We start from the raw sequence: 10,305 nt of genomic DNA on the forward strand, positions 1-10,305 counted from the left end.
CTTGGTTTAAATGGCGACCAAGAGGTGATGGTAACGATCATCTTGTAATTGTGCGGCCCTTTATATATTGCGAGCTCTCTAACATACACTGTCTTGTTTGATCCCACAGCAACGTGGAGGGATGGGCAGGAAAGTTTTCTCCACTGTATGTTTGAACAGTTCTCCTGCCTCACTCCTGAAATCTAAAACAAATCTGTTCATGTATCTACCCAGCTTTAAGCCTTTCACCGATTGGATAAAGTGCAAGTTTCTTAGCAAAGCATACAGGGCGTCTTATATAACCACGCCCACCTGTCAATCACCATTTGGAACTCCCCTTACATCCCTTCAGTATTAAACTGCATTTCCTTCAGTGCGCACAACTACGACTTCGTAAGCTGCTTTCTTTACCTAAAAAACCCATTTGTCTGCCTTCCTGTTCTCTTTTTGCCACTCTTGTGCTCCCTGAGAAACAAACACATATTTTTATCTTATAAACTGGCCTATATTGTAACTTGTGACAATTTCTGTGCTTAATCTTACTCATCTCCACCCCAGAGCAAGGGTAGGCAGTATGTAACTAAATTCAGTTTCATAGATGAGACTTACATCTATGTTAATATTCCAATGTCTTATATTTCTGTTAGTATTTATGCCAGTCTTTCCCATTAGACTGGGAGCTAAAACGCAGGGTGTGAGTGTTTTATGCTCCTCCATCTTCAAGTTACAGCACAGTGAAAGGAAAAAATCCAAGTTGAAGACGCATTAAGCGCCCTGCTCGAACACCTACAGGCACAGGGCGAGGATTAAAACCCAGATTCTTTTTTTTTTAATAAATTTGTTTATTTTTAAAATTTTATTTTTGGCTGCATACAGTATTTGTTTTGCTCTTTTTGGCTGCGTTTGGTCTTCGTTGCTGCGCTCGGGCTTTCTTTAGTTGCAGCGAGCGGGGGCTACTCTTCGTTGCAGTGTATGGGCTTCTCATTGCGGTGGCTTCTCTTGTTGAGGAGCACGGGCTCTAGGCATGCAGACTCAGTAGGCGTGCAGGCTCAGTAGTTGTGGTGCACAGGTTTCGTTGCTCCGCGGCATGTGGGATCTTCGCGGACCAGGGCTACGAACCCGTGTCTCCTGCATTGGCAATGCGTTTTTTTAACCACTGCGCCACCAGAGGGGCCCAACCCAGATTCCTAATCAAGTGTGTTTCTAACTGCTCCCAGGTCTCGATTCTTTAATTCCCAAACGAAACAATAAGAAAACGAAGCTAGGCCGTGGTAGGATCATTATTATTGCCCCTTTGTTTTCTCGGCGCTCCCACACAGCCAAGGGATGGGGGTGGGATGGACCCAGCTACTGGACATCTGAACCACGTGCGGTAACCAGTCTGCAGCGCCAAGCCCAACTCTACCCTCCTTGACCGCAGGTTCCAGCTCAATCTCTGTGGCGCATGCGCGTGCTGCACTTGCTCGCTCCGCCCCTGCTTCCACATCGCAGTGACGCCCCTTCCGCCAAAGTTGTGTAGCCTTCTTGCGGCGCCTGCGCACTGTCGCATTACGGCGGAACTAATCCGGCGACCTTGAGCTTAGACACATTTAGTGCCAGGAAGGGAAAAGGGGGACCACAGAATGCGTCACACACCCGGAAGCGGAGATCCGGAAGTGGGGTTGGACAGGTTATCCCCAGGGGTGGGGCAGCGGAGGCCCAGGAAGAGGGGGAAAAAAGAAGGTGGAGGATCCTGGCTACTAATCTGAATCCGATACCGATTGTCTTAGACCTCAGAGACACAGAAAAGACAGAAGGGTGCCTCATCCCCCTTCCTCCCCTCCTCCCTCTCTTCAGCCTTAGCCATGGCGGAGGCAGGGGCCGGGCTGAGTGAGACCGTCACTGAGACAACGGTTACCGTGACAACCGAGCCCGTGAGAAAGGCGGGGGGCGGTGCTGTTTAGGGGTTGGGGAGATACCGGGAGGGAAGGGATAGCGCTTTGGAGAGTTGCTGGAGGGGCTGGGCCTGGGGATATGGGAGGAAGTGGGGTTGGGAGAATCTCAAGGCATTGGGAGATTTGGGGTGTGTCAGAGTTGGTGCAGAAGGCTGGTCAAGAGACCAGCAATAGAGTTAGGATATAGGTGATGCTTCTTGGAGTGGTGGTGTGTATAAGTAATGAAAAAACGGGAATTTGGAGATTAAGGAGCAAGGGATGTGCTGGGGGTAAATGAAGGGCTGTGTGAGAAAGCATGGTTGGAGGCCAACTGCAGGGGAATTTGACTGGAACCATACTTATCAGTAAATATTTGTTGAAGGAATGATTGTAAAAGGAAGCAGAGGGAATGAGGGAACAAGAAAAGGGAGATGAAGATAGTATTTTGAAAAATCAGAGGAGATATAAATAGAGAAAAATGTAGTATTTTTGCAAAAACAACTTAAGCTGCCTTCAAAGGGAGAAGGTTGTGTTGGGTTTAATAACCCTTGGACTAAGGGAGTTTAGAGTAATAGTTACTAGAGATGCCAGGATGCTGGGGAATAGGTTTCTCTGTATACTAGTGGTTACCAAGAACAGGAAATAATACTTCATGATTCCTCAAGGGACTCCCTGAGGCCAAAAATCTGTTCTATTTTATCTTCTCCCAGCCCTCAGCTCCTCTGGCACTATGTCTGATCCTGATTGAGTGGGGGAAGGGAAGAGAGGAGGCCCCCGGGAGGAAGTGGGAAAGGTTAATAGGAGGGGACTAGCTAGGTATGGCCATCCTTCTTAACGTTCCAGGAGAACCGGAGCCTAACCATCAAACTTCGGAAACGGAAACCAGAGAAAAAGGTGGAATGGACGAGTGACACTGTGGACAACGAACACATGGGCCGCCGCTCATCAAAATGTGAGTAATTGTTGGCCCACAGTAACCCTGGAGTCCTGGCTCCCCTCAGCATGTCTTCTGCCTTCTTACATTCACTGACCTTCCCGAAGCCCCCAGATGCTCACAATCCTGTGGCTGTCCTGGTGGTTCTCCGGTATCAGGGAGAGAAGGTTAAGGTTAGAGGAACAGAGGTAGGGAGAGGCTTGAATTGGGATGTGCCAAGGCTTAAAGTCAAGAGGTATCTGAGGTGGGAGAAGTGGAGCTTCGGATTCCTGGCTGGAAAGGACGAGGGAGTTGGGTGTCTGAGTCCCAGGGTGTGGGCCTGGGGAAGTTGGTTCCTGGAAGGTAGGAGGAGAAAATGGTGAAAGTAGGGATTTTTACTGAGATCCAATGGGAATGGAACTGATGCTCCATCTTATCTCTTCCTCCTTTTTAACTGGGCTCCTCCCTCCAAATCCAGGCTGCTGTATTTATGAGAAACCTCGGGCCTTTGGCGAGAGCTCCACGGAGAGTGACGAGGAGGAAGAGGAGGGCTGTGGTCATACACACTGTGTACGGGGCCACCGCAAAGGACGGCGTCATTCAACCCCGGGACCAAGCCCCACCACCCCTCCCCAGCCTCCTGACCCCTCCCAGCCCCCTCCAGGGCCAATGCAGCACTAAATTCCTCTCTGCCCCACCATTCCTGTGTCTGTCTGGCCCTGAATGTATTCATGTGGCTACTCGGGGACTTAACCCATGGTTTGGTCCCTTCTCCAGCCCCCTCCTCCCCTCTCCTCTGCCTGATAGAGGGAAGAGGGGGAGGAGGGTGGACAGAGATCCTGGAATTCTGACTTGCTGCTATTCCAGAACCCAGGCTTCTGGGTTCCCCCAGCCCTCATTTCTGCCTCCTCTCTTCAGGGATCCAGGCATCTTGGTCCCAGTCTTTTCCCTTTGTTCTCACTGCCAAACTACCTGTCCTGTGATCTAATTATCTTGGCCCCTTGCACTCTCTACTTGAGTTCCAAACAGTTAAATTGGGTTTCCAACAGCCCCAGCTTTCACTGCCAGGGTCCTAGTCAGATTCCAGGCAATCTTGCCCCAGCTATGCTTGTTAATCCTGGCTTAGAGCTTTTCCACTAATGTATTTATGTCATCCTAACTCTTAGTCCTTGCCTGTGGGATGTGAGGTCTTATGTGAGACCTCAGGGCTCCTAGCCCTTTCCCTCCTCTCCTGCCCACTCCCGTCATGCCCTTAAGAGGAGTTAGGAGAGAGAGAGGTCTTTGTCATTCTCACCTTGGGAGAATGGGAAATGGAAAAAGAAATAGTCATGTCTTCTCCCCTCACCATTCTCGTGTGACTTAGGGTTTCTGACAAAGCTGGCTTCAAGACTGGTCACTTAGAGCCAACTATCTCCTCAGCCTTTGGTCTTCCAGCTTAGGAGACAGATCCAACACGGTCCCAGGGGCCTGCGTCCCTGGGAGAGGAAGGAACAGGGAGGGAGCAGAGATGTACTCTCACCCCTTCCTTCCTAGGCTTTGATGTCTCTGCCAGCCCAGATGTCCTGGCCTTCCCCACCCCTTACTGGGATCTAGATATCATTTTCCAGGCCTCTTGCCATGCACAGTTGCAGAGATCAGTCAAATCCATACTACCACTGAGATCTCATTTATTGCCACAGATGCACAAAATAAATAACCCAACATCACAAAATGTGTTAAATACGGGCCCATTTATACATATGGGGAAAGAAGTGAGGCTATATACAAGGGTGAATTTGGGGTGTCTGGGCCATTCCCAGGTTGAGGAAAGGAGAGGTAGCACCATTGGTTGCTTGTTGTATGTGCAGGGGGGAGGTTTTAGGAAGGTTCTTAATGGGAAAAGGCTGTAAGCATAGAAAGCCGCCATGGTGGAGTAGAACTGGCCTGCCCCCTTCTCCCCCAAAAAGAGGGCCCTAAGGCCCAGGCCAGAGTCAAGCCTCTTGTTTTGGGGGAGGAGGCTTTTGTTTCTCTTGAGGAGAAACCTCAGAATGGACGAGGCAGGGAAGCCCAACCCTCAGACCTGTGGAGAGGGCACTGGGCCCTTCTTTGCCAGGAGGAGAGGCAGGGGTGGGAGGTAAATGTTTGACAGGCAGGGCCTCTGTGTATTAAACATGGGCCAATTACCAGTACTGATGGGGCAGGACCTGTTCCCCAATTCAGGCCCGGGAAAGATAGAAGGGGAGAGATCCCTTGGGAAGTACTGGGGTAACCAAGGGAGAGAAGCATCCCAAGATTTGGTGGGGGGAGCAGGAATGAATTAAGCTTCGGGCATGGATGCGGAAACTGGAGGCCAGTTGAGGTCCTAACTATCTGGAAGAAAACAGACAATGTAGGTGGAGGGGTGCTTATCAATACACCGGCAATGGGCGTGGACACGATGCCTGGAATGAGTAAGGATTTCCGTGCCCAAGAGGAAGCAGCCTTATTTCTGACCAAGCCAGAATAAGGGTTGTGGGTGAGCTTCTCAGCCTTCCGCTGGCACGAGGCAGAGGGGGACGCGGGGGTCGCAGGTGCACAGCAGCGGGAAGACGCGCTCACCCAGGGGACCGGGCGCCTGGAAGGCGAAGAGCAAGTCCAGGGAACGGCCGTCGTAGAAGGCCACGCGGCCCCGCTCCCAGTCCAAGTCCACGCGGATGCGCCGCGGCTGGGGCCCGGCGCCGCCCAGCGGGGTGGGCTCCGGGGCCGTGAGCGCCCACAGGCGGCCGCCGCGATCCTCCACGGCCCACACAGCCTCCGCGGGACGTAGGCCTACTCTGCCCTTGCGTCGCACCGACTCCCCGGCCACGCCCAGGGCATAGCGGCTCTCCCCGTCGTCCTCATCCTCCCCGGAAGAGTCTCCGCGGGAGGCGGTGTCGGCGATCTCCACCTCCCAGCAGTGGCGGCCAGCCCTGAAGCCCTGCGCGCCCAGCACCGCCGGGAGCTGATCGAAGCGCCCCGGGCCGTCGCGGGGTGCGGGTGTCCCCGGTGGGGCCAGTCGGACGCTGCGGCGGTCCGCGGAGACCAGCAAGCGGCGGTGAGCGGTGCCAGGATCCAGGGTCAGGTCGGCTGGAGAGGAGAAAGCAGGGGGAGGACCGTGTGAGCTGGCTTTCCGAATCAGGAGGGATAGGATGGAGAGGATGTGCGGAGGGTACACAAGAGGCCCACAGCAGCTCAAAAGGCTGCTGTAGGACCGAAGAGGGTGAAGGCATACGAAGAGCAGGCTTGGGCAAGACCCAGCCTGCGCTGATGGGCCACTTCCTTCTGGAGAATTGGACTTGGAGAAGGACCCTGCTGGCCCAGGGCAGGGGGCACAGCGCAGAGACTGAAGGAGGGGTTGCCCGGGTTTGCGGGCTTGGCGGCAGAGTGAGGCTCGTCTGACTTCTAGGGAGGGTGAGGACTGATACCTCAATCTGCAGCATCTGGGGCGGGGGTGGGGGGGGTGGGAGCTGGGTCAACAGGATGGAGAAGATGGAGCTAAAGAGGAAGACTGATACCAGATACCAGTACCGCACGTGACAGAGGGGAGGGCCAGAGGGAGAAATCCAAGTATCCTGAGAAACCAGCCCACCACCCGCAGGAACAGGTGGGAGTAGACAGGCCTATTTCTATAGGGAGCGCAGGGCAGAGGAGAGAGAAGGTGGTGATAGCCAAAGGGACCAGAAAGAACTAATCATTGGCCTTGTGTGTATGGGATGCTTTGAGAAAAGATTTCTGGATTAGGGGTGCTAGAAGCAATCTGGGTTGGGTGGGATGGTGGGTGACCAAGAGGGCGGAGTACCTTCTCTAGGCAGTTTAAAGAAGGGCAGAGGGCAGCCTTGGAAGTGATGGAAGGAACTCCCCAGAAGCTGCAGAGAAGGCCCAGAGCCTCAGGGGCAAGGAGACGCGGGAATCCTGGGACACTTCTGGAAGGGAGTGATGAGAAGTGGTGGCAGCAGGGATTCCCCAGAAGCAGCTGACCCCCAGGGGTCTGTTGTGTGAGTGTATGAACAGGTAAGAGGAGAGAATAGCTGGAATGTGAGGAATGAAGGATAGACCTTATAGGTTGAATTGTGTTCCCCCCCCGAAAGTTGTGAAGTCCCCCCAATACCTCAGAATTTGACTGTATTTGGAAATAGAATCTTTACAGAGGTAATCAAGTTAAAATGAGGTCATTAGGGTGGACCCCAATCCAATATATCCAGTGTCCTTATAAAAAGGGGAAATTTGGACCCAAAGACAAGTGTGTATAGAGAGAAGATGCTGTGAAGACAGGGAGATGCCATCCACAGGCCAAGGAACGCCTGAGGCTATCAGAAGCTAGGAGAGAGTCCTGGAACAGAGTCTCCCTCTCAGCCCCCAGAAGGAACCAACAATGTTGACACCTTGACTTCTACCTCTAGAATCATTTAACTTCTGCCTCTAGAACCATGAGACAATAAATTTCTATTGTTTAAGCCACTCGGTGTGCAATGCTTTCCTATGGCAGTCCTAGGAAACTAATACAGACATCAAAAAGGACTTGATCATATTTGAGAGAGGAAAGGGAATAAACTGAAAACAGCCTCTCATTTAGTTCCCTCCCTTGTGCCTTCCTTACCCGTCAGTCTATGAAGCATGTTTTTGACCACTGGGTAATCTTCAGGGAGATCGTCCTCTGAGTTAGATGACTTGGGAGTTGGGGCATCAAACCTGGATAGATGAGGGAGAAGGGTCAGGAAATTGGTAGACACCCTCTGCCCTCTGATGTCCCCACCTCTATCCCACTCACACCTCTGGAGCAGAAAAGGGTGAGGCCACACCCACAAAACCTGTCTGTGAGTGGGGACAAAGGTGTGGCTCCTGTAAGAAGATGGACGTGGCAGCTGATAGTGGAAAAGAAAAAACAGTAAACATGGAACTCACCTTCTCCATGTCTTCTTCGTATCCTGGGGTGGGCGGAAAAAAACATGGATGTGAGCTCTGGGCTTCATACTGTGGGGAGCTCTTCCCCCACCTCCTCAGGTAGCTGGGTCTGATTTGGTGAGGTCCCTCCTCGCATCTCCGACTGATCTCACCTCTTTATCCCCTGTGCTCCCTTTTCCTCTCATTCTCCCCCTTCCCTTTTCATGACCTTTCCTTCCTCTCAGTCACCACTTTCTCATCCTCCTAACTCCACCCCTACCGTCCTCCTCCCTTTGCCGTGCCGCAAAGCCTCTCAGTTCCCCTTCCCCAGCCTCATCCAGGCTTTTTTCTTGCCCCCAGAGTCCTCACCGTTCCCTGTTTCCTCCCAGCCCGCCCCCCTTCCCTTTCTCAGTGGCCCCCATCCTTATCCACCTTACTGAGGGTGTATCCCAGATAAACATCCCCCGCCTCCTCCATCACACAGACCAAACACATACTTAGAGTCCTTAGGCTAAGAGTTCATTTATAAAATCCTTATAATAAAGCTGCTTCCCCTCTTGCCATAAAAGCCCAGTGTCGTTTATAGGGCCCTTTGTTCTGTGTCTCTCTACCCTGACCGAGGAAGCAGCTGGACTTGGATGTGTCCCAGAAGGCCCAGCAGATCTGCAGGGTACCATGAGAGCCAGGAGAGGGCGCTGGATGCTCCCCATCCAAAAACTAGGATTCCCTCTTCCGGCTTCGCAGTCTAGTGGGAAAGACTGGGGCAGACCCGTAGGGTGGTGAAGGGGAGAGAGGAAAGGCAATTTGCCTAATTATGCCAATTACACCTAGACTAGGTATATGTAGACTTCAAAGGGTGGAAGCAAGACTCGAGACCAGCTCGGCTGCTGGCGAGAAGCCAGGCGGGAATGCGGAGCGCCTGGGGGTCGGCAAGGGAATGGGGTTGGTTGACGGCCAAAGAGTCAGGGCCCAGGAGGGACGCGGGAGGCTGGGTGGGTGGGTGATCAGGGTGGGATGTGGAGAGGAGCCAGAGGTCCCAACGTCTGTTTTCCCGGACCTTGCCGCCACCCGTGGCCGCCTCTGCCTGGGGCCCTGGGAGGAGCGGAGGATAACAATAACAACACAGCAAGGCCCAGGCCGGAGCCCGGGGACCCACCCCACGACACGGCAGGGGAGTTTGGATCTGCCTCCCTCCCTTCTTCCCAACTTGTGACAGCCGCCTCCTTCCCCGCCCCTCCACTCCAGCTTTTTGTCCATCCTCCCTCCTGCTTCTCCTCCGCTGGGCGAATTCTGCTCTCCCTCACCAACCTCCCAGGCACCCAGCACCCTCCCCTCCGCCTGGCCTCCGCCTCCGGGGCGCCTAGCGGCGTCTTTTCCCAGCCTCCCAGTTCCCGCGCTCTTCGCCGGGCCTTAGGGGTCTCCTCCTGTTCTGTCTGGTGCCCCAACCCCTTCCCTCCAGCCCCTCTCCCAAGACTCAGGCATCCGTCCAGCTTCGCTCTGGGCAAAGCGTCAACTCCCTCCCGGCATCTCTCACTTGACAGCTGCCGCCCCCCCGTCCTCTGCTTTTCTTTCCCCAGCTCCATCTTTTGCCTAAACTTCGAGAAGGGCCCCAGCTCGGGAGGTGACATTCCCCGCTTCCCCAGGGAGCCCGCGGATGGCCCCTTCGGCCGACAGCTGCGGACTCGCGAAGCGCACCCCTGCCTCACCTCTCCGTGCGGGGCCAGGCAGCCGATGGTGGGGATGCGGCCCCCTCGGCGTTTCCCAGTTCGGGCCCCGGGCTCGGCCAGCTTCTCCCGCAGCTCGCGGCTGATCCGCACTTCCACCGCCAGCCGCACGTTAGACCTCAGGCTGCGGCGGGGGCACGGCCGGCCGCAGCACGGGCAGGCGGTGGGGGGCGCCTCGGAGCCGGGGGGCGGCGGGGTCCCCCAGCGGCGGTCCAGGCACGCGCGGCAGAAGCTGTGCTCACACGCCAGGAGCACCGGGTCCTCGAAGAGGCTCCCGCACAGCGGGCACGTCGCTAGCTGCTCCAGGCGCTGCACCAGTCCCCGGCCCAGCGGCTCGGATATCTCCATGGGGAGCCAGCGTCCGGGCGCCGTCCCTTCCGCGACCACCTTCGGGCTACTCAGGTGGCTGAGCGCCTCTGCTGCTGGTTGCGTCGCTGCCCCTCTCTCCGCCTCCCACATTAACTTTCTGACGCTTTCTGGCGCTCTCCTGGAATCGCCTCTCTCTTATACCAGTCTGTCTCCGCCAATCTCCTCACTACGTCAGGCTTTATAGGGAGGGAGGAGGCCCCTGCGGGAGGTAAACATCAGGGCTTGCGTAACACCCCATCTGGTTCTCCCGCTTCCCCGTGAGGTTTTGAGGAGGAGGGTGGAAGGGACATCTAGGTCTCGAGCCAAGGAGGTGTTCGCTAGGGGGCGCTCTGGGGGCAAGGTATCAAGGTGTGGGGTGGGTAGCCCCCGTCACCGCCCCCCGAATTGCTCGAATCTCACCTCCCCCTTGGCCTGCTGTGTACAGGTGGGCAGGGCACCCCGGCTCGCTTTTGGCATGTGTGCCCACATCGCCAGGGTATGTCATTCTAGGTGGCTGGCACACCTACATCTGGGGGCCTGGGGCCAGGAA

General features: G+C 55.0%; 2 protein-coding genes across 2 annotated transcripts; one reads left to right on the plus strand and one right to left on the minus strand.

Moving 5' to 3' along the window:
- The first annotated feature begins 1,590 nt into the window (after positions 1-1,590).
- On the plus strand, positions 1,591-5,163 carry PPP1R11 (protein phosphatase 1 regulatory inhibitor subunit 11). The gene is made up of 3 exons (XM_082663097.1): positions 1,591-1,892; positions 2,736-2,844; positions 3,284-5,163. The coding sequence occupies exons 1-3, from the start codon at positions 1,824-1,826 to the stop codon at positions 3,484-3,486; spliced, it is 381 nt and encodes a 126-aa protein (XP_082519223.1). The 5' UTR covers positions 1,591-1,823; the 3' UTR covers positions 3,487-5,163.
- Positions 5,164-5,284: 121 nt separating this feature from the next.
- RNF39 (ring finger protein 39) lies at positions 5,285-9,866 on the minus strand (the record flags this gene model as incomplete). The annotated part of the gene is made up of 4 exons (XM_082663080.1): positions 5,285-5,889; positions 7,400-7,491; positions 7,705-7,727; positions 9,390-9,866. 4 exons carry the CDS (start codon positions 9,864-9,866, stop codon positions 5,309-5,311), a joined length of 1,173 nt encoding a protein of 390 aa, XP_082519206.1. The 3' UTR covers positions 5,285-5,308.
- Between the last annotated feature and the right edge of the window lie 439 nt (positions 9,867-10,305).

The sequence above is a fragment of the Grampus griseus genome (assembly GCF_964374135.1).
Source record: "Grampus griseus genome assembly, chromosome: 10".
Lineage (NCBI taxonomy): Eukaryota > Metazoa > Chordata > Mammalia > Artiodactyla > Delphinidae > Grampus > Grampus griseus.

Excerpts from the sequence above, each read along its gene's own strand:
- PPP1R11 (XM_082663097.1), top strand. The coding sequence starts at position 1,824 with ATGGCGGAGGCAGGGGCCGGGCTGAGTGAGACCGTCACTGAGACAACG. Across the intron at positions 1,893-2,735 it reads TTACCGTGACAACCGAGCCC|GAGAACCGGAGCCTAACCAT; the intron begins GTGAGAAAGGCG and ends TTAACGTTCCAG. Across the intron at positions 2,845-3,283 it reads GGGCCGCCGCTCATCAAAAT|GCTGCTGTATTTATGAGAAA; the intron begins GTGAGTAATTGT and ends CTCCAAATCCAG.